Genomic DNA, 24,529 nt, shown 5'->3' on the forward strand with positions numbered 1-24,529 from the left:
TATTCAGAAAATTTCAGTTTGCCCACATAAGTACATATGTGAAAGACAATATATAGAGTAAGAAACTTATACTGGAGATTCGTCCACTATATGGAATCATGTTTCATGACTGTGCATTTACAACAGGGTTTAAAAACATATAAACAACTCAAGAGCTTAAAGTATATCTTTTCTCTAATGAATCCTTTCAAAAGAAACAATCACACACACAATTACAGCTATATGTATGAAAAAAGAATTATTTGCTTTTCATGAAGGTGATTCTGGCTCCAAAAATGGGTGAATTATGTGGATAAATTTGCATGATGTACCTAATAATGTAAAATGCCCAACATTGAGCAATATCAGCTTCAAAACCAACTGAAAATGCTTCTTGGTAATGCATACTAATGATGATTTTCTGCTGTAGCATATCTGACAGTAAGAGACAACTTACAGAACTGTGATTTGCTAAAATATTTTTCACTGCAACACTGACCTGTCAGTAAATGCATAGCATGCATCCCAAATAGGAAGACATTTTCAAATAGCGTGTCATCTGACGCTTTTGACATCATTACAATACATTGTGCAACATATAAACAAACTAAATAACCAACCAGACAAATGTTTTACTCAGTCAGATTTCATAGTAAGATTCATAGTGTGTTTTGAATGAAATTACTGTTGCCAAAAACAAAGTACCAAAACAACATACACAAATCAACAAATATCTAGAAACCACTGAGAGACATGCTATTAAGTGGTAACCACGGTTGTCTTAGTTATTAGTGAAATCTATGTCTGTGACCTATGCATGGCTCAAATGGCCGTGAGTGAAACAAATTGTTGTGTTAAATAATTTTGCTTTTTTACAAATATTTGGACAGTTTTCTCCCCCAAACATGATGTCACTGATGGGCTGCGTGTATGAAATCCACTGTTCTTATAAGGTTCACATTGTTACTGGTGGCTCACTTTTACAGTGAATGCTTGCTTTTGTGATATGGTTTGTAGTAATGTTTTGGTTGAATGGGATAGAGTCTTTGGTATTTGTTGGTTATTTATTTGTTTTTGATTTCTGACCTGTTAAATTCTGTATGTAGTGGAGTCCAGTATCTTTATGTATTTTCTTTTGGTTAATTCTGGAGGATCGCATGTGCGTTTTTTCCTTTCTTTCTTTTTAATTTTTCCCCTAAATTATTTTGTGGGGTTATGTCTGGTTATCCCTATCTTCATTTTAACTGTATAGGTCACGTGAAATATTTGAGGATACTTAGATTCATGTCCAGGGGTCCATGGATCATTATGTACAATGAATCATAATGATGTAACAAGTAATTTTACATTCACATCACAAATTAATTTGTAGATGTGCAACATTTCTAATTCTCTCCCACATCGTATCCTGGTATTCCACTTCCTGGCATTCAATCTTGAAGTAAACATGTTGTGCTGTGTAATGATGGGCATGCTCGGTGTATTTGAAGGGTGCATGTTGAAGTAAGAGGAGGTGTATTCTTGAGGTGGATGTTTACATTTGTGACTGTTTGTAGAACTGGTGTCAAGTCTTTTGTAATTCCTGGATTTTTCCCGGATTCCCGGTTAAAAATACACTTTCTCCCAGGTGACAGTATACTTTTCCATGGTACTGTAAAACTTATCCATCCTTTGAATGGTTATAGTTTTATACACTGCCTGCGTAGAATTTCCCGGCGCTTTAGAAAATGAAACTCAGGGGAAAGAAACAAGTTTTGGAAAGATCTTTGATGTGCAGCAACATATATGCTGCATATTTTTGTATTACGAAGGTGTAAATTCGAATTCCAATGTTACTTTCCGATGCATTGAAATTGAGATTGCGATGCGCTTTTGTAAGCCAGTCATAGCTCATGTGGCATGATCTCGCCAGCCGCTGACAGCATAGGGCACGTGATGTGGTCAGCCAATAGCAAGATCGCTGTTAAGTAGCGCAAACACACAAATAAGAAAAATTAAATTAATATACATAGTGTTGCTACATGAAATGAAAAGCTTTCACATATAATATTGGTCTCTAAGATTAATAAGCTGCAAGAGAAGCTAAGCTACCACACATATGTTGATCTTTTATGCGCATGTTACACTTTAAGATACATCGCATAATTGTGCCGGCAAAATTTTTAGTAACAACATAAATGTTTGATCTTCTGGGTTTGAAATTATTCAAACTGGTCCTCCTCAAAGAGTTGATTTTCAAATGAGAGTCAAACAGTCTGTGATTTCAGGAACTCATCGTACATTCTAGCACATATTTCATCTTTCGTAATAGGAAATTTACTTGGAATGTAAAGCTTTTCAAATCATCATTTGCAATATTTTCCTGCGACCTGTTAGAAATAGGTTCATTTGAGCAGCTGGCACAGAGTGCCAGAGAATGGGAGTCATTGCCCTAGAGCAGCTACAATGACGCAGGAAGCCCATTTGTTCGTATGTGTAAAACATTAAAAGATCTTACACACTGTCATGAAAGAAACAACACGTCAGATGATACTTCAAGAGCATAAGAATTTCGTGAACCGTACTAAAATGCATACTTCGGCTTGAAGTGCACATTTGTATGTCCAGATTCAGATGTAAATTTTCTGGGAGTACCATTATTATGGCATAATGTCATGTGTGCTAGAAGATAAAAACGTGCACTTGAAAAGTAGCGAACAATTGAAATGTAGCGAACAGTGTGGAATCACTTACTTTCAATGAAATTGACTGCCTCGGCAGAAAAGATTAATAAAAGCCAAATTTCTTTGGGGAGGGGGGGGGGGGGGGGAAACCTTCATTGTTCTGCAAGGCGATTAATGCTGGGCTGTCTGAAGGGTGGAAATAAAATAAAATCTGAAATTAATAATATATTTTAGCCTTCCGTAATTACGTGAAGCAATTTAATTCATTTGATAGCTCCCGGCCACAGAAATCTACTTCGTTTTCAATTGACATGGGAGCAATAAACGAAGAGGAAACAGCAAAACCACTAAAAGTGAACATGCGTCATGTGGAGACTACCCACCTCCCCACTACGGCTCAGACTACTCAGTGCATCAACTCTGGAACTATGATATTTCCAAACTGGGGCTATACTAGATAGTTCTTTCAGAAAAGATTTTCCGACAGTTAAAACTACACTATATGTTAACAAATGTGTCTCCTTCAGAAATGCTTTCCTTGCCAATGCCAGTCAACATTTTATATCCTCTCTACTTCAACCATCAGTTATTTTGCTTCCCAAGTAGCAAAACTCTTACTACTTAAGTATCTCATTTCGTAATCTAATTCCTTCAGCATCATCTGATTAATTTGACTACATTCCATTATCCTCATTTTGCTTCCGTTGATTTTCATCTTGTATCCTCCTTTCAAGACACTGTCCACTCCGTTCAACTGCTCTTCCAGGTCCTTTGCTGTCTGACAATTACAATTTCATCAGCAAACCTCAAAGTTTTTATTTATTCTCCATGGATTTTAGTCCCTACTCTGAATTTTTCTTTTGTTTCCTTTACTGCTTGCTCAATATACAGATTGAATAACATTGGGGATATGCTCCAACCCTGTCCTCCTACCTTCTCAACCACTGCATCCCTTTTGTGCCCCTAAACTCACATAGCTGCCATCTGGTTTCTGTACAAACTTTTAATAGCCTTTCACTCCCTGTATTTGACGCCTGCCACCTTCAGAATCTGAAAGAGAGTATTCCACTCAACATTGTCAGAAGCTTTCTCTAAGTCTACTAATGCTAGAAACATAGGTTTGCCTTTCCTTAATCTATCTTCTAAGATAAATCATAGGGTCAGTATTGCCTCACAAGTTCCAAAATTTCTACGGAATCCAAACTGATCTTCCCCGAGGTCGGCATCTACCAGTTTTTCCATTCGTCAGTAAAGAATACGTGTTAGTATTTTGCAGCCGTGGCTTATTGAACTCTTAGTTTGTTTTCTCTGTGATTGGAATTATTATATTCTTCTTGAAGTCTGAGGGTATTTCACCTGTCTCATGCATCTTGCTCACCAGATGGTAGAGAGTTTTGTCTTGACTGGCTCTCCCAAGGCTATCAGCAGTTCTGATGAAATGTTGTCTACTCCTGGGGCCTTGTTTCAAGTCAGGTCTTTCAGTGCTCTGTCAAATTCATCACGCAGTGTCATATCTCCCATTTCATCCTTATCTATGTCGTCTTCCACTTCTATAATATTGCCCTCAAGTACATTGCCCTTGCATAGACCCTCTATATACTCCTTCCACCTCTCTGCTTTCCATTTTTTGCTTAGAATTGGTTTTCATCTGAGATCTTGATATTCATACAGGTGGTTCTCTTTTCTTCAATAGTCTCTCTAATTTTCCTGGAGACAGTATGTATCTTACCCCCTAGTGAGATAAGCCTCTACATCCTTACATTTGTCCTCTATCCATCCCTGCTTAGCCATTTTGCACTTCCTATCGATCTCATTTTTTAAATGTTTGTATTCTCCAGGCCTCTTCCACATATGCAACCTTCTTTCATGATTCTTGAACCAAGTGTTAGCTATTATTAAGTTATGCTCTGTGCAAAATTCTACCAAACGGCTTCCTCTTTCATTTCTTACGCCCATTCCATATTCACCTACTACGTTTCCTTCTCTTCCTTTTCCTACTATCGAGTTCCAGTCACCTGTAACTATTAAATTTTCATCTCCCTTCACTGTATCAATAATTTCTCTTATTGCATCATACATTTCTGCAATCTCTTTGTCATCTGTGATGCTAGTTGGCATATATACTTGTACTATTGTGGCAAACTTATTTAACTCACTTGACCCATATAAGGAAACTTTTTGCTTACTGTTCTGTACATATTACTTAAACCACTCTTATGCTATTCCATTTATACCATAGCTTACCCGTGTTCCTATTTTTTTATTACTTAACTCCTGCATTACTGTTGTTTGATTTTGTATTTATAGCCCTGTATTCACTTGACCAGAAGTCATGTTGCCACCAAACTTCAATAATTCCCACTATTACTAACTTTAACCTATCCATTACCCATTTTAAATTTTTTAAACATGAAACTGGTACACTCAACAAAAATTGTTATAATTACAATATATTGTCAAATATAAGAAAGCAAAGGAATCTGCGACATCACTGTCCAGAAATTAACCTAAGTTGGTTGATTTGACTAATTTTATCCAACTGTATGAGCTGCCAGTGTAGTGATATCTTATTCTGATCCGATTTTATAACCCTTATGGTACTTTGAATAGACTTGGCACCTTACAAACAACACTTTGCATGGCTCACAAAAGCACCCAAGGTGAAATGTAATAATCTGGCATTTAACCAAAGATCCCTTGAGTGTTCATCATGATTGTTCTGCTGCCAATATGGTTAGCAGCATTACAATCATACTTACTCTACCCAAGTTGACATTACGGAACATTAAATGAAATGATATGCGCATGATCGTCACAGAAGTGACAGTATACGTACAGTCTACAGTTGAAGGAACTTTCTGTTATGGTGTATTACTTATCTTCCGACTTCACAATATTATCAAAAGGATAAGATTGCTGCTCACCATACAGTGGAGTTGAGTCGCAGGCAGGAAAAGAAAGAAAGAAAGACAGAGAGAGAGAATAAGAGAGTGTGTGTGTGTGTGTGTGTGTGTGTGTGTGTGTGTGTGTGTGTGTGTGTGTGTGGGCGCGCGCGCGCGCTTGAGCTAAAAAAGACCTTTTAACGGAAAGCTCACTTGTTTAGCAGTCTTTTGTTGTGCCTATTTGCGACTCACCATCTCCACTATGTGGTGAGTAGCAATCCATCCTCTTCATCATGTTGTTAACATTACATCACGGACTTTCCTTTGTTGATTTTATCTTCCAGTTTGTTAGATTAGCATTTGTATTCTACATGCCAAAAATAAGCTGCATTTCCTATTTCAATGGCATATAGAACACAGAATTAACTGAAATATTTTTATCATTACTCACCAAATTGATCTTTGAATCCCTGGAGTAAACTGACAACTATCAAGTGGAGAACCTCAGAAGGAATGTCACGCAGACTGAGTTCTTGCTGGTTGCTAGCTGTTTCTACAAAAATTAGAGAATTCATATAAATTCTGGTTAAAAGGAAAATAGCTATAAGATAACAATGACTAATAGAAAAAAAAACTTTACTCACTATAAAAGGCTAACTCAAATTAACATTGCAAATTCTTGCCAGGGATACCATGTACCATTCTCTGGCCAATTATTTTCTGGCATCCTACTGAGATAGAGATAAGAACATACTGCCTACCGGAAGATATAGTTCTACATACTTATACCACTTTTTAAAAAATAACTTCAAATAGAAGTATTGAATTTAGCACATGTTAAAATGAAGGACTAAGTAAGAAACATGTATTTTTTGTTTTCTCCAAAAAAAAATTCTGTTCTGAAATACAGCCCTCCAAAGATGACACTGCGCATACCATTTTTAAGATGCGAATTTTGGAAAAAATTTAAAATGCTGTATCTCTGGAAAAGTTCTAGATATTTTGCTGTTTTTTCTTTTAGAGAATTGTTTAATGATTACAAAGAAATCCTCCATTTGGACTTAACTGTCAAAGTTCTTTTACGATAGTGTTCTGAAATTTTTTTTATAGTTTATGGAATTTTTTTTTTTTTTCGAATATGCCAATCCATAAAGTTTTTATTTTTTCTGTTGATTAGTACCATATGGTTCTAAATTCCCTGAAAGGAAGAGCTTCCACTTTTATGTTGAACAGGTTTTATAAACAATTGAAATTTTTGCCATACATAACACCTGTTTTATTACCACATTATCACATAACTGGCTCATAAAAACCACAACCTAGCCCTATTTAACATAATTTTAGTTTTGAAGGATGAGTAAGAGACTCACCTTTCAAGCATTTTAAATGATTCCAAAATATATGTGAAAGGTCCAAAGACCTAAAGGTTTCAATTTATACAACTACTGTGCACTCTGTTTTGTACTGAAATTAGCCAGTGAACTAACAATGTGTTCCACTGCTTCAGTATCTTCCTTTGATATAGAGTGATACTTTCCTGTTGAACCAATAGGAACTGGAGCACTTACAATCTTCAAAACATTATGAACAGGAAGTGAGAGCACTGATGGCGTTGTTGCTGTCCTTCAGCTGAAACCCTATATCCAGCAGCTGGTCCATGTGGTAGCATAAAGTTCACTACGATTTCATTTAACTCATAACTGGTGTCTATAATCTCTGCAATCAACCAGTCACAGTCACACACACATGCAACAAACATCCCACTTCTCAGGTTGTGAATCTGAATGTTATTCTGCTGTTTCTGAGGGGTTGGCCAAATGAACGGAATTTCTTCTTCCTTGCTCTTCGAAGTGCATGCACTATGAGTTCACCCACCACCGAGTCCAATAACGTGTCTTCAGAGTTCCTTTCACAAGAGTAGTTAGTTTGGACCATTCTCCTTTTTTCTGTTCATGGAATTCTTCGATTTCCTCTTTGGACAAAAGAGTGAGGGCTGTGGATGTATAAGATTTCATGACTCTTGTAAAATCCTCAGCATTCTGAATTGCAGCAATATCTGGTCTGGAAAGATTCTGTTTTGTAGCATGGTGCTTCAGCAGGCCTCCTATAGCATCACAAGTCTGCTTCCCATGACCACTAGCACTGTATACGGAGTCAGTTGGCACAAGTGACTTCCTGAATTTATACAGCTGGTAATGATTTTTAAAACTACTAGGAGCACCATCAGAAATAATAATGATCTTCTCTGCCCTTGTTTGCAGTTGAAGAATTTTGTGCATTGCTAGAAAAGCATGTGCTGAGTTATGTCTGGTGCCATCACTTATAACTGCAACACTTGTGGTCTTGTTTTGAAAATACATCACTCCTGTAAAAATTGAAAGCTGGTCATTACTCTAATGATACCCTCGTACTTCTTGTGGTAAAATTACAGACCAGTTCTCAGCAAAATCACAGAAAAGCACTGAACATAGTTCTTCATCCTGTACACACCCTTTCACTTCTGCAATGTGTTGTTGCAATTTATTCAGATGCTCATGTGTTACTGCTTTCACTGACCATTCACCAAGTTCATAAATGAAACTGTCAAAGGCAACAGTTTTCTTAATTAGTTTATTTTTCTCCCATGTCGCATATATAATTTCTGCACTGTTATCTGTTACGTCTTCCAGACCAAGTGTCTGTAAAGACAGTCCTCCCTTTCCAGGGCAGTCGCCACATTCTTGAAACAAACAAGTCCCTTGCTTTACATCACAGACTACTAATGACTTCACATGTCCAACCCAGGTGTCATATGTCACATGCTCAGTAAGTTCTTCAAAGTTACCATACAAAGTACAAAATTCGTGCAGTACACACAAACAAACATCTCTAGGTGGGTGTGGAACTACCCACTTAGGTCATAGTGCATCAAATTTTGACCTTCCAATACTTGAAGTTGTATAGCTGCTCTTATAAATTTCAAAAGTTTCTCTAATACTGCGAGTCATGTACCTCTTCACTTTCACAACTTTTTGACCTTCAACTGTTACAGTTATAGGGCATTTTTTGTTGGCACTCTGGTGAGAACAGTCCCATATATCTTCCAGATAAAATGAACTATTTGAACTTGAGCTGCTTCTACAGGATGACCAGGTTCAAAACTGTTTTCTTTGAAAAAGTCAAAACTTGCACATTTTTACTGTAGGATACACAATACTCAAGAGCTAAATTGATATTTGTGAAAAATTCCTGGCAAGAGATGCAAAAGTGGTTTGGTTCATTTTCTTCTGAAGATGGAATTTCTACTTTTAAGAGTGTGGTCATTTTTGCTGTAGCTTATTCATCCATAGCTTTAGTAATTTCTCTGCACTTTCTTGATGCATAGAGCTTATGACTACTTCACTGATCACAGTTTCTTAACAGGATTAACACCTACCTCTGTGGTTGACTGACTGATTCAGCATATTTAATCCTCCTCCTATTGACGCAAAATCTGCATCATCTGCACCATGGGAGGCTTCACCTTGTTCAGATACTATTATTATTGTTATTCTGTCAAAACATTTAAAACACAAAAAGTAGTCACTGGAAACATCTTCACTTTGAAACAGTCTTCAAATGAGAGCACTTATTCCAAACCTAACCAAAGTCTGTTTTTTTTTATTTGTCTTATATAAAACTCTTGTAGATATGCAAATAGTCAGCACACTTCCCTCTCCTGTGGTCCCAGTCAGAAGACATTTGAAACAGTCCTTTTCACAATACACACTGTAGCTGTGTCAACTGGCAAATTCCTCACGGAACACAGAACTCGCTGGATGGTCTCAGATTTCTTAGAAGCCTCTTCAGTAAACAAATTCGCACTGAACAACTACAATACAGAAACTTGCAATGAACAAACACGACAAAGAAACTGACAAGAAACTAGAACAAAGTTTAAGAAATAACTTCAACAATGAAAGTGACAAAAAATAGCTGCAACAAAGTAAGTGACAAAAAATAGCTGCAACAAAGTAAGTGACAAAAAATAGCTGCAACAAAGTAAGTGACAAAAAATAGCTGCAACAAAGTAAGTGACAAAAAATAGCTGCAACAAAGTAAGTGACAAAAAATAGCTGCAACAAAGTAAGTGACAAAAAATAGCTGCAACAAAATAAGGGATGATATATAACAGCAACAAAGAAAGTAATAATACATAACAGCAACAAAGAAAGTGATAATAAATAAATGCAACAGACAATAGAAATAAAGGTACCAGTTGTGACTCTTCAAGCTCTCCCGGTGAATGTGTTGTAAATAGTCTTCACGGGTTTGCCGCCGGATCACGTGCAAATTCCACAATATTTCCTCGGAGCAAGATGCCTGACAGATTCTCCGAGGAAATATTGTGGAATTTGCTCAACGTGATCTAATGGCAAACCCATGAAGACTATTTACAATAGAAATAAACATTGCAACAAAGAAATTAGTAAGAAACAACTTCAGTGAAGACATACATTATCCTTGAAAGTTCACAAAAATATTTTTAAAAATAAAACCTGCCCAACTTTAAAGTGGAAGCTCTCCTTTGCAGAGAATATAGTACTATATGATACTAATCAACAGAAAAAATCTAGCTTTTTGTGGATTGGCATTTTTGAAAAAAATTTTCTATAAATTACAAAAAATAAATAAATTCAAAAGGTGACAGTAAAAGAACTTTGACAGATGCATCCAAATGGAGGATACCATTGTAATCACAAAGCAATTACCTTTTTAAAAAAACCTCTAACAAAATATCTATTTACTCCTAAATTTTAATATAGGCTATGCTAAACTCAATAAAATCCGAGAGTATGAAGGTAACCCCCCTGCCTGTAAAGAGATACGGATTATGCCTCTAGACCTAGGGCTATACTAAGATGAATCTCCACACATTAGATAACCGATGTCAATACAGTTCTACCCTGATGTCATTAACTTCAAAGTTATACCAAATCATCTTCAATTTCAGCTTAACTTACGGCCTCTTCGTTAGACTTGTGTGTACTTTACAGACAGTCTTCACTTGCATATTAAAATAAGGAGTAAAAAGGGAGCATAGTAAGTGCAGTACGACAGACACAAAAAAACTTGTGGCCGACCATCTAACTACTAGTAATGAACTGTCACCAAGTAATGTAACTGCAGCATGATGTATCTATTAAATTAGATTGGATTCAGTTCCTGTTCTATAGACCCAAAAAATGCAGGAACTAATATCTGTAACCTCCACAAACCACTTCCATTTCATGTCCTGTACACATGGTCTGATCACATACTTTCTAATGCATTTACACCAATCAAAAAATTATTGTAAATACATTCCCTTTTTTAATTTCTATATGAAGTAACACTCACCTGTATTTATGTAAGATACTATAAGATCTGGGAGCCGAGCTTTCAAAAACTGGGCAGCGAAATTTTGCGTTTCTAGGTTTAATGAATGTAGTAATGCCAAGCCGAATGCTACTTCCTGGACTGGAGTTAGCTTCAAAACTTTGCTAACTTGTGGTAAAAGTTGTGATGATGGTTTCAAAGTCTGAAACATATCAAAACCTTAACGTGATAACAACAAAAGCAACGGGTTGATTATTAACTTGATTTAGAGAAGTGAACAAACCTTCTGATGGTGTAAAGGATTATCAGTGGCGTAGCAAATACTAGATATAAATGTGGGCTTTGTCAGCAGTGATGTGCACTCCTGGCTAAGAAGCAAAATTTGGTGGAAGTCTTTACTGCTGCTAGTTTTAGTCCCCTCAGCACTGAAATCAATGTGCGAGAAGAGACAACGCAGCAAGTGCCTTTCTGCTTCAAGCCCGTATGCTGACACCAACTGTAATTAGATAGTTACACTCAGTATTTCTGATACGACAGAATATTTTACCGAAATTTCACAGTGTTATATTGATGACCGATCAAAAACATTAGACGTAGTTCTTTAATGAAATTGTTCAGCCGAACATTTCTCACATGTATTGTTACTTGCATTTCACAAACAACAGCTACAACTGTGTAAAAGACTCCAATGACTAAATATTTTTAACAATTTCTTCTTATGCTATTTGGAGCAAGGTTTTTTTATTTATTTAACCATCAGCCTTTCCCTTTCCTCATGTTCTGTATAACACCTGAAAAAACTAATTAGCTAGGATAAATTACATAACCCTAAAGTTTCAACTACTTTATTCACAATGTTTTTGTTCTGGTTATTTCTTCATGGATTTTAATTCGATGCTACAGGGGCGACCGTCTATCCTTCAGTCGCACCATGCAGTCGGCAGGAATTATGTTTCACACTTTACTACAATGTCTAAGTTATCCGAATAGTACCCCACACTCCTTTTTCTTGGTGGTTCGATTGCATGTATATTAAGTACGAACCAAAATATTCGTCGGGGATTTTATTTGTTTGTGTTTTCAGAATTCAATTCTATTTTGATTATTTTGTGTAGGGTCACTACAACATCCTAACCAAACACAGCATCCCTATTACACCCGAATTTGCATTATACAACAAATGTAATTTTACGAAGATTGCTCAATTCTACCAAAAACAAATAATGGTGATTTCTTGATGCCACCATTCGTCCTCAATGAATATTACTGACAAATCTCCTTCGTACTCTAACAACTATAAAACGAAGCTTCTTTATTTTGCCGAATCTAAGATTAAACTGAGTAGGCATATCATTATTTTTATATTTAATAATTCTCTGCAAACAAATCTGGTACACACGATACCTCTCAAACGCTCCACAACGACAAATAACCCCCCCCCCCCTTTTCGGAACCCACAATTACATAAAACTATTTCAATGTTCATGAACTGTAACAGAAATAAAATTCAAAGTTTCTTATAATTTCGATAGAGTCACAGCTTAGGCGGAATTACCAAAAAGCAATTCAAAATAGCAGAAATATGAGTTTCCTGCAACTACGCACCGATTTTGTGTATCACAAATCTGGCATTTCACTAAATAGTTAGTACGCTCTCGACGAACTGAATTCAACATGGCAATCTTCAGTCAAGAATTTCGGCAATAATTAACACAGAAGCACTTAACACTCCAACATTTTTTTCATAATTTGATGCAACAGGGCCAGAAACCCTACTATAGCTTGCACACCAAGACCCTTACGGGTTGCGTCTGTTTCTTTCTGTTTGTTTACGAATCCGTTCACTGGTGTCACTTGGCGTACTCTGAAGAACTTGACTTCATAAATCTATATTTTCAGTTTTTCGAAAATTTTGCACAGATAACTTCTGATCCAGCTCTTTCCTCTCAACTATCCACCATATGCAAGCACACAACAAACCGTATTCAAGACGATATTAATATTCTTCAATTACATTCCTATTACTTACATGATATATATCCTGAACACTTTGCTTATAATTTTTCTTTGTTAAATTTGTAACCAAATAACATATTTGTGACAAGGCAAAAGACAACGAGTCCAGGTTCATAGTTCCATGAATACGGCCTCGAAAGCTTCAAACACGTTTGAAGCTTTCTTTGGTATCCACGAAATGCTGCCCCCGTTTCCCTTCCTGAGGAATGCGTATTTTCTACATTGATATGGGCCTAAGTACAACATCGGGAAGTGGCTTTGACAAACTAATTCACATCAACATCATGGCGAAACAAATTGCTGCTATTATTTTCTCCGGTAAACTTCGTTTGAGGCAAAGACTCGCTGAAATCCAAAGCCATTAGTTCATTTCGTCAACGTAGGCGGCAGCACAAGACAATAAGACTACTCCTCTTTCCCCATTAAAAAGTTTGCGAGTCAGGTGACGTTTTAAATGTCAAGAATCTCAACAGTTATAGGGGCAGTCCACCGAGAGAAAATGCGTCTGGTGCGCCTGTTTACTGCGAAATTTTTATCTACGCTTGAGCCACAAATCGCACATGTTGAAACGGTTTTATTTTTTTCTAATGCAATAAGTATTTTTTGACACACCACTGCAAATTGGATAAACCTTTAGTCAATTCTGTAATTATTGATGCCACATTTCTCATGCGCGAAGATGCAGGTGTTCAGGAGTGATAGGAGACATTTTCTTGTCTTCCATGAAATACAAATAATACACTGAGTGGAATACTAATCAAGAGCCAGTTACAAGGAAATCAGACGATCTCTTTTTAGTGTAACCCAACTGGAACTTAAATCGCTCTTGCGCATTCACGGTCTCGTCACTTCGCTTAACACATTCGGTCAAATTCCGTTTGCAGAACAAACAACACTATCAGCTACAGTTTCGACTTACCTAACAACTCTTTAATGATCTATAGTATCCAGAAATAAAGTTTTACAGCTCGCCTTTTTTACTCTTCTCACGCGCCTATATCATTATAATCGTTGTAAATCTCTGCTGATGGATTCGTTTTAAATTTCTTCCGACTATAGAAATGAACATTACTCATCCTTCCCCAGAATGAAGTAGCAAGGCGAAGTTTCTTCCTAGTAAGCGTGTAGCGATTCGTCCTGCTCTGCAACGTCCACCCTTATAGACGAAAGTATGTGTAGATATTTTCGCTGTGATTGTTTTTCATACCAACCAGATGGCGTCTGTAAAGTTCAAGAAATTTTAAAAAAATGTTATGCCTTTCGTATTGGTACTGTAGAGACTAAACATTTTTCATCGATTGCATTGTTACAAGATTTATGTACGTCTCCGTTGCTTTCCTCAATGCCTGAAAACACAGTTAACAATAGTCTAATTTTTGTGTGTTCGCATTTCACACACAAAACGGTATGTAAAATATTTAAAAACAATAATTTTACAAAAACAATTTGGTTGTGAGGCAATAACGTAACCCTTAAAACGAAGATGTACCCAATAGTTTTCACCTGAAATTACAATATCGTACTTAATTCCTACATCATCAAAGCATCAATTTCCATTGCTATTCCGCAGACGCGTTTAGAAAACTTTGACCGATAATAATCAACGTTCTGTTGAATAACTGGAAATGTTTTAGAAACGCAAATCGGTAATGACAGCTTGTCCTCCCTTCTATCCGCTAATTACTGTTCGGAATATGTGTTCACGCTAGTGATCTCTAGGTGCACACTAACGGATTAGTGCATTTCGCAACCTTTTTTTTCGGATTGAAAGAACAAAAAGCGTTTATTTTCCAATCATACAAAAAGGAGGAATTTCAAAATGCACTGCCCCATGATGACTATACTGTGAACATTCATATACGAAAACTTACTCATTTTTCCAAACTGAATAGCTTTCCGACTGAAGAAATTTTCTTCATGTTCAACTAATTCATTCTGTTCTCCGACCTACGCTCCTATCCTACTCTTTTAAAACAGTTCTTGCGCCGAAAGCGCTGCGCAGGCGGTGAGGCCAGAGACACAACTTGTAAGGAATGAGGTGATCACAGAGGTGTGCTTTGAGAGAAAAACTGTGACGCGTGGGAGGACAGTAGACTACATAAATAAATATTGGTACGAGCAAGATCCATAAGCGAAAATGCGAGATACTAACGGGCATTATCAGTTGATTGACAGATTTGTGAGTGACATCAAACAAGGGTGGGTACGCAGTTTGAGAATTATCAACATGAAAGAACTAAGAGTTGACATATGTGGAGTAAATAAATATTTGTTTCAGGAAAATGCGTGATTCATATACCATAGCCACAGCCACTGTTGAATTATTAAAAAATATTATCACGCACGCAGAGTGGAAAACAGCAAAGTAAGTATTGTTTTCTGTCACCAACGAAATTAAAACCCTTATCATTTAAGACACATTTCCTCGGGAGACACTACCCCTAGAATGTTTCTGTACACAAAGCTGTAGCAAAATATAACATCCCCAAACCTGCAACTCCCGTTCGTCACATCTTGGGGACCTTTCCTCTGTTATTTCCATTACATTTTCATTCATCTGTGTAAAGTACACTATCGCCAATCCACCACAAAAGTTTGAAAATGGGTATCACCTGTAGTCTTGTTTCGTGCCAGTAATTCATTTTAGTTTATATTAGTTTGATAGTTGGTTAACTATCTCCATTACCACCAAAATTATGTTTAAATGTAGTTGCCTGTTTAGCTAACATCTAGATATTTTTACATGGCCAAAAGTGGTTACAGTAGCTAAGTGTGGTAAGCACTGGATATATATATGGAATACTCTTATTAAAGATTACTTTATATTGGAATAGACTGAAAATCATTTGCTGCTTTATTGTTTGGCAGTTTTTTTAAAAGGTTTGATGCCATTTTTTATTTCTTTGTATCATTTGGTAATTGTTTTATTTTTATGTATCTGGGTACTAAGTTCTTTGTCATCAGCCTTACGTTTTACATGTAATATATACATGCTCGAAAAATTTTTGCTTTCTTTTTCTGCTTAAAGTGCCAAGTTAATTGTTTACTACAACTGTTACTACTACTAATACTACTACCACCACCACCACCACCACCACCACTACTACTACTTTGTCTTCCCTGGTTTTCGTGTTAAGTAAATCATTTTTATGGTCTTTAATAATTGTCACCATGTTCATCTACTCTAGCCCTATATACATTTCATGCAAACCATGTTGCTGTTGTGGTCTTCAGTCCTGAGACTGGTTTGATGCAGCTCTCCATTCTGCTCTATCCTGTGCAAGCTTTTTCATCTCCCAGTACCTACTGCAACCTACATCCTTCTGAATCTGCTTAGTGTATTCATCTCTTGGTCTCCCTCTACGATTTTTACCCTCCACGCTGCCCTCCAATACTAAATTGGTGATCCCTTGATGCCTCAGAACATGTCCTACCAACCGATCCCTTCTTCTGGTCAAGTTGTGCCACAAACTTCTCTTCTCCCCAATCCTATTCAATACTTCCTCATTAGTTATGTGATCTACCCATCTAATCTTCAGCATTCTTCCGTAGCACCACATTTCGAAAGCTTCTATTCTCTTCTTGTCCAAACTATTTATCGTCCATGTTTCACTTCCATACATGGCTACACTCCATACGAATACTTTCAAAAATGACTTCCTGACACTTAAATCTATACTGGATGTTAACAAATTTCTCTTCTTCAGAAACGCTTTCCTTGCCATTGCCAGCCTACATTTTATATCCTCTCTACTTCGACCATCATCAGTTATTTTGCTCCCCAAATAGCAAAACTCCTTTACTACTTTAAGTGCCTCATTTCCTAATCTAATTCCCTCAGCATCACCTGACTTAATTAGACTACATTCCATTATCCTTGTTTTGCTTTTGTTGATGTTCATCTTATATCCTCCTTTCAAGACACTGTCCATTCCATTCAACTGCTCTTCCAAGTCCTTTGCTGTCTCTGACAGAATTATAATGTCATCGGCGAACCTCAAAGTTTTTATTTCTTCTCCATGAATTTTAATACCTACTCCGAATTTTTCTTTTGTTTCCTTTACTGCTTGCTCAATATACAGATTGAACAACATCGGGGAGAGGCTACAACCCTGTCTTACTCCCTTCCCAACCACTGCTTCCCTTTCATGTCCCTCGACTCTTATAACTGCCATCTGGTTTCTGTACAAATTGTAAATAGCCTTTCGCTCCCTATATTTTACCCCTGCCACCTTTAGAATTTGAAAGAGAGTATTCCAGTCAACATTGTCAAAAGCTTTCTCTAAGTCTACAAATGCTAGAAACGTAGGTTTGTGCCTTTCCTTAATCTTTCTTCTAAGATAAGTCGTAAGGTCAGTATTGCCTCACGTGTTCCAGTGTTTCTACGGAATCCAAACTGATCTTCCCCGAGGTTGGCTTCTACTAGTTTTTCCATTCATCTGTAAAGAATTCGTGTTAGTATTTTGCAGCTGTGACTTATTAAGCTGATAGTTCGGTAATTTTCACATCTGTCAACACCTGCTTTCTTTGGGATTGGAATTATTACATTCTTCTTGAAGTCTGAGGGTATTTCGCCTGTTTCATACATCTTGCTCACCAGATGGTAGAGTTTTGTCAGGACTGGCTCTCCCACGGCCGTCAGTAGTTCCAATGGAATATTGTCTACTCCGGGGGCCTTGTTCCGACTCAGGTCTATCAGTGCTCTGTCAAACTCTTCACGCAGTATCATATCTCCCATTTCATCTTCATCTACATCCTCTTCCATTTCCATAATATTGTCCTCAAGTACATCGCCCTTGTATAGACCCTCTATATACTCCTTCCACCTTTCTGCTTTCCCTTCTTTGCTTAGAACTGGGTTTCCATCTGAGCTCTTGATATTCATACAAGTCGTTCTCTTATCTCCAAAGGTCTCTTTAATTTTCCTGTAGGCGGTATCTATCTTACCCCTAGTGAGATAGGCCTCTACATCCTTACATTTGTCCTCTAGCCATCCCTGCTTAGCCATTTTGCACTTCCTGTCGATCTCATTTTTGAGACGTTTGTATTCCTTTTTGCCTGTTTCACTTACTGCATTTTTATATTTTCTCCTTTCATCAATTAAATTCAATATTTCTTCTATTACCCAAGGATTTCTACTAGCCCTCGTCTTTTTACCTACTTGATCCTCTGCTGCCTTCACTACTTCATCCCTCAAAGCTACCCATTCTTCTTGTACTGTATTTATTTCCCCCATTCCTGTCAATTGCTCCTTTATGCTCTCCCTGAATCTCTGTACAACCTCTGGTTCTTTTAGTTTATCCAGGTCCCATCTCCTTAAATTCCCACCTTTTTGCAGTTTCATCAGTTTTAATCTACAGGTCATAACCAATAGATTGTGGTCAGATTCCACATCTGCCCCTGGAAATGTCTTACAATTTAAAATCTGGTTCCTAAATCTCTGTCTTACCATTATATAATCTATCTGAAACCTTTTAGTATCTCCAGGGTTCTTCCATGTATGCAACCTTCTTTCATGATTCTTAAACCAAGTGTTAGTTATGATTATGTTGTGCTCTGTGCAAAATTCGACCAGGCGGCTTCCTCTTTCATTTCTGTCCCCCAATCCATATTCACCTACTATGTTTCCTTCTCTCCCTTTTCCTACACTCGAATTCCAGTCACCCATGACTATTAAATTTTCGTCTCCCTTCACAATCTTTTATTTCATCATACATTTCTTCAATTTCTTCGTCATCTGCAGAGCTAGTTGGCATATAAACTTGTACTACTGTAGTAGGCGTGGGCTTCGTATCTATCTTGGCCACAATAATGCGTTCACTATGCTGTTTGTAGTAGCTTACCCGCATTCCTATTTTCCTATTCATTATTAAACCTACTCCTGCATTACCCTTATTTGATTTTGTGTTTATAACCCTGTAGTCACCTGACGAGAAGTCTTGTTCCTCCTGCCACTGAACTTCACTAATTCCCACTATATCTAACTTCAACCTATCCATTTCCCTTTTTAAATTTTCTAACCTACCTGCCCGATTAAGGGATCTGACATTCCACGCTCCGATCCGTAGAACGCCAGTTTTCTTTCTCCTGATAACGACATCCTCTTGAGTAGTCCCCGCCTGGAGATCCGAATGGGGGACTATTTTACCTCCGGAATATTTTACCCAAGAGGACGCCATCATCATGTAATCATACAGTAAAGCTGCATGCCCTCGGGAAAAATTACGGCTGTAGTTTCCCCTTGCTTTCAGCCGTTCGCAGTACCAGCACAGCAAGGCCGTTTTGGTTATTGTTACAAGGCCAGATCTGTCAATCATCCAGACTGTTGCCCTTGCAACTACTGAAAAGGCTGCTGCCCCTCTTCAGGAACCACACGTTTGTCTGGCCTCTCAACAGATACCGCTCCGTTGTGGTTGCACCTACGGTACGGCTATCTGTATCGCTGAGGCACGCAAGCCTCCCCACCAACGGCAAGGTCCATGGTTCATGGGGGGGATGCAAAAGGCGGATTACTGAGCTCTGTACTGAGGTTTATTCCTAGTCCAGTCGCAAATGGAACATGAGAAGAATGACTGCTTCAGGGCCTCTGTGCATCTTTAGTCAGCCTAATCTTGTCTTGGTGGTTCCTACAGGAACATTTCATAGATGGCTGAAGAGTATATCTAGATTAATCACTTAATACTGGTTCTTGGAACTGTGTACATAGGCTTTCAAAGGATAATTGGTGTCTGTCTTCAAACATCTGCCGATTCATATTTTTCAGCATTTCCATGAAGCTTTTCCATGAGTCAAACAAAGCTGTGATCATTTGTTCCACCATTCTTTGTACACATTCAGTATCCCCTGATAGTCCTTGAGTGGATTCCACAAACTTGCGCAGTACTCTAAGGTGGCACACATGAGCGATTTGTAAGCAATCTCCATTGTAGACAGCATTTTCCCAATACCTTTCAAATGGATTGAATTTGCCACCTGTCTTACCTATGTCTGGGGCTCTGTGATTATTCCATTCCATGTCATACTGTTGTTTTATATGAATTGACTGATTCCAATGGTGACTGATACTGTAGTCGTAAGAAATTGTACTACTACTGTTCTGCATTTTGTGAAGTGCACAGTTTTACATTGCAAGTACCAAGGAAAGTGGGAAGTAGTGCACAGTTTTACATTGCAAGTACCAAGGAAAGTTGGAAATTTTAAGTATGTGGGGAGCATAAGAGAAGATGGTTGGCAGAATGATAAGGAGGTTGGTAAAAAGGGATGGCAAGCCCATGGATTACTACAGAGTATGAGAAGCCTGGTATGAGGCAAGTATTATAGCCAAAAAGCAAATTGTTGTCATATTGAGCATATTTTTCTCCAATACAAGTGTGTTGATGTTGTTGTGGTCTTCAGTCCAGACACTGGTTTGATGCAGCTCTCCAAGCTACTCTAAGCTGTGCAAGCATCTTCATCCCTGTATAACTACTGCAGTTTACATCCCTCAGAATCTGGTTAGTGTATTCGCATCTTGAACTCCCTCTACAATTTTTGCCGTCTGCGCATCCCTTCAGTACTAAATTGGTGATCCCTTGATGCCTCAGAATGTGTCCCGCCAACTGATCCCATCTTCTGGTCAAGTTGTGCCACAGATTCCTCTTCTTCCCAATTCTATTCAGTACCTTCTCATTAGTTAACGTGATCTTCCCATCTAATGTTCAGCATTCTTCTATAGCACCCCGTTTCAAGAGCTTCGATTCTCTTCTTGTCTAAACTGTTTATCGTCCGTATTTCACTTCCATACACGGCTACACTCCATGCAGATACTTTCAGAAAAGACTTCCTGACTCTTAAATCTATAGTTAACAAATTTCTCTTATTCAGAAACGCTTTCCTTGCCATTGCCAGTCTATTTTGCAGCTGTGGCTTATTAAACTCATAGTTTGGCAATTTTCACAGCTGTTAACACCTGTTTTCTCTGTGATTGGAATTATTATGTTCTTATTGAAGTCTGAGGGTATTTCACCTGTCTCATACATCTTGCTCACCAGATGGTAGAGTTTTGTCTTGACTGGCTGTCCCAAGGCTATCAGTAGTTCTAATGAAATGTTGTCTACTCCTGAGGCCTTGTTTCAACTTAGGTCTTCAGTGCTCTGTCAAATTCATCACGCAGTGTCATATATCCCATTTCATCCTCATCTTCGTCCTCTTCCATTTCTATAATATTGCCCTCAAGTAAATTGCCCTTGCATAGACCTCTATATACTCTTTCCACCTTTCTGCTTTCCCTTTTTTGCTTAGAACTTGGTTTCCATCTGAGCTCTTGATATTCATGCAAGTGGTTCTCTTTTCGCCAAAGGTCTCTCTAATTTTCCTGTAGGCATTATCTACCTTACCCTTAGTGATATGTGCCTCTACATCCGTACATTTGTCCTCTGACCATCCCTGCTTAGCCATTTTGCACTTCCTGTCGATCTCATTTTTGAGACGTTTGTATTCCTTTTTGCCTGCTTCATTTACTGCATTTTTGTATTTTCTCCTTTCATCAATTAAATTCAGTATCTCTTCTGTTACCCAAGGATTTCTATTAGCCCTCCTCTTTTTACTTACTTGATCCTCTGCTGCCTTCACTATTTCATCTCTCAAAGCTACTCATTCTTCTTCTACTGTATTTCTTTCCCCCATTCTTGTCAGTTGTTCCCTAATGCTCTCTCTGAAACTCTCTACAACCTTTGGTTCTTTCAGTTTATCCAGGTCCGATCTCCTCAAATTCCCACCTCTTTGCAGTCTCTTCAGTTTTAATCTACAGTTCATAACCAATAGATTGTGGTCATGGTCAGAGTCCACATCTGCCCCTGGAAATGTCTTACAACTTAAAACCGGGTTCCTGAATCTCTGTCTTACCGTTATATAATCTATCTGAGACCTTCCAGTATCTCCAGGCTCCTTCCACATATACAACCTTCTTTCATGATTCTTGAACCATGTGTTAGCTATGATTAAGTTATGCTCTGTGCAAAATTCTACCAGGCGGCTTCCTCTTTCTTTCCTTACTCCCATTCCATATTCACCTACTACGTTTCCTTCTCATCCTTTTCCTAGTATCGAGTTCCAGTCACTCATGACTATTAAATTTTTGTCTCCCTTCACTATCTGAATAATTTCTTTTATCTCATCATACATTTCATCAATCTCTTCATCATCTGCAGAGGTAGTTGGCATATAAACTTGAACTACTGTGGCAGGCGTGGGCTTTGTATCTATCTTGGCCACAATAATGTGTACACTATGCTGTTTGTAGTAGTTTACCTGCATTCCTATTTTCCTATTCATTATTAAACCTACTCCTGCATTACCCCTATTTGATTTTGTGTTTATAACCCTGTATTCACCTGACCAGAAGTCTTGTTTCTCTCGACACCTAACTACACTAATTGTCACTATATCTAACTTTAATCTGTCCATTTCCTTTTTTAAATTTTCTAACCTACCTGCCCGAATAATGGATCTGACATTCCACGCTCTGATCTGTAGAACGTCAGTTTTCTTTCTCCTGATAACTACGTCCTCCTGAGTAGTCCCTGCCCGGAGATCCGAATGGGGGACTATTTTACGTCTGGAATATCTCCTATTTCATCTTCATCTACATCGTCTTCCATTTCCATAATACTGTCCTCAAGGACATCGCCCTTGTATAGACCCTCTATATACTCTTTCCACCTTTCTGCTTTCCCTTTTTTGCTTAGAACTCGGTTTCCATCTGAGCTCTTGATATTCATGCAAGTGGTTCTCTTTTCGCCAAAGGTCTCTCTAATTTTCCTGTAGGCATTATCTATCTTACTCTTAGTGATATATGCCTCTACATCCTTACATTTGTCTTCTAGCCATCCCTGCTTGGCCATTTTGCACTTCCTGTATATCTCGCATTTGACACTTTATATTCCTTTTCACCTGCTTCATTTGGTGCAGTTTTGTATTTTCTTCTTTCATCAATTAAATTCAGTATCTCTTCTGTTACCCAAGGATTTCTACTAGCCCTTGTCTTTTTACCTACTTGATCTTCTGCTGCCTTCACTATTTTATCTCTCAAAGCTACCCATTCTTCATCTTCGGTGTTTCTTTCCCTCTTTCTTGTTGATCGTTCCATAATGCTCTCTCTGAAACTCTCTACAACCTTTGGTGCTTTCAGTTTATCCAGATCCCATCTCCTTAAATTCCCACCTTTTTGCAGTTTCTTCAGTTTTAACCTACAGTTTATTAGCAATAAATTGTGGTCAGAGACCACATCTGCCCCTAGAAATGTCTTACAATTTAAAACCTGGTTCCTAAATCTCTGTTTTACCGTTATATAATCTGTCTGAAACCTTTGAGTGTCTCCAGGCCTATTTCGTTTATACAACCTTCTTTCATCATTCTTAAACCAAGTGTTAACTATGATTTAGTTATGATCTGTGCAAAATTCTACCAAGCGGCTCCCCGTTTCATTCCTTACCCCCAGTCCATATTCACCTACTGCATTTCCTTCTCTTCCTGTTGCTGCAATTGCACTCCAGTCCCCCATGACTACAAAATTTTCGTCTCCCTTAACAATCTAAATAATTTCTTTTACTGCAGCATACATTTCCTCAATCTCTTCAGCCGCTGAGCTAGTTTGCATATAAACTTGTATTACTGTGGTAGGCCTGGGCTTCATGCCTGTCTTCGCTACAGTAATGCATTCACTATGCTGTTCATAGTAGCTTATCTGTGTTCCTGTTTTTTTTATTCGTTATTGAACCCACTCCTGCATTACCGTTATTTTTTTTTTTTTATTTGTAACCCTGTATTATCCTGACCAGAAGTCTTGTTCGTCCTGCCTCTGAACTTAACTAATTCCCACTATTTCTAACTTTAACCTATCCATTTCCCTTTTTAAATTTTCTAACCTACCTGCCCGATTAAGGGATCTGACATTCCACGCTCCAATCCGTACAATGCCAGTTTTCTTTCTGCTGATATCGGCATCTCCTGAGTAGTCCCCGCCCGGAGATCCGAATGGGGGGACTATTTTACTTCTGGAATATTTTACCCAAAAGGACACCATCATCATTTAACCATACAGTAATGCTGCATGCCCTTGGGAAAAATTACGGCTGTAGTTTCCCCTTGCTTTCAGCCTTTCACAGTACCAGCATAGCAAGTCCGTTTTTGTTAATGTTACAGGGCCAGATCAGTTAGTCATCCAGACTGTTGCCCCTGCAACTGCCGAAAAGGCTGCTGCCCCTCTTCAGGAACCACACATTTGTCTTGCCTCTCAACAGACACCCCTCCGTTGTGGTTGCACCTACGGTAAAGCTATCTGTGTGGATGAGGTATGCGAGCCTCTCCAGCAACAGTAAGGTCCATTGTTCATTTGGGGGGGGGGGGGGGGGCAATAAGGGCAATAAATGCATAAGCATCAGAAATGTTGATACTGAGGAAAAGGCAGGGATATAAGAATATGATACAGATTTGAGAGATAAATTTCAAAGCAGCAGAATAAGACTTATTAGAATGGATAGGTTGAGAAATGAGATAGGGAGAGAAACTGTGAAATAGAAGACCATGCAAAAGACTGTAGAAAGGAAAAGACTAAGGTTGTAGGGGCATGTTAAGAGAAAGGGAGTTGGCAGAATACATAGACAGGGTTATGAA

The 24,529-nt window shown here is 38.0% G+C and overlaps 2 protein-coding genes across 8 annotated transcripts in view; one reads left to right on the forward strand and one right to left on the reverse strand.

The window, feature by feature from the left end:
• The window catches only part of LOC124796343 (CCR4-NOT transcription complex subunit 1), a 126,607-nt gene extending 113,398 nt beyond the window's left edge, over nucleotides 1–13,209 (reverse strand). For 6 of the 7 annotated variants that reach the window (XM_047260485.1, XM_047260480.1, XM_047260482.1 and 3 more), the window contains exons 1-4: nucleotides 12,891–13,208; nucleotides 11,145–11,357; nucleotides 10,883–11,063; nucleotides 5,976–6,077 (exon numbers count right to left, since the gene is read on the reverse strand). In XM_047260485.1, coding sequence (XP_047116441.1) covers nucleotides 5,976–6,077; nucleotides 10,883–11,063; nucleotides 11,145–11,357; nucleotides 12,891–12,992 — 598 coding nt within the window. In that variant the 5' untranslated portion in view covers nucleotides 12,993–13,208. Of the gene's footprint in view, nucleotides 1–5,975; nucleotides 6,078–10,882; nucleotides 11,064–11,144; nucleotides 11,358–12,890 lie in introns of all 7 variants that reach the window. The other variant, XM_047260484.1, reaches the window with a different exon arrangement.
• Nucleotides 13,210–14,898: 1,689 nt separating this feature from the next.
• Nucleotides 14,899–24,529, forward strand: part of LOC124796371 (translation initiation factor eIF-2B subunit beta) — a 79,469-nt gene continuing 69,838 nt past the window's right edge. Inside the window, exons 1-2 of the mRNA XM_047260532.1 lie at nucleotides 14,899–15,076; nucleotides 15,156–15,242. Of these exons, the coding sequence (XP_047116488.1) occupies nucleotides 15,015–15,076; nucleotides 15,156–15,242 (149 nt within the window). The 5' untranslated portion in view covers nucleotides 14,899–15,014. The remainder of the gene's footprint in view (nucleotides 15,077–15,155; nucleotides 15,243–24,529) is intronic.

Source organism: Schistocerca piceifrons, chromosome 4 (genome assembly GCF_021461385.2).
Source record: "Schistocerca piceifrons isolate TAMUIC-IGC-003096 chromosome 4, iqSchPice1.1, whole genome shotgun sequence".
In the NCBI taxonomy this organism is placed as follows: domain Eukaryota; kingdom Metazoa; phylum Arthropoda; class Insecta; order Orthoptera; family Acrididae; genus Schistocerca; species Schistocerca piceifrons.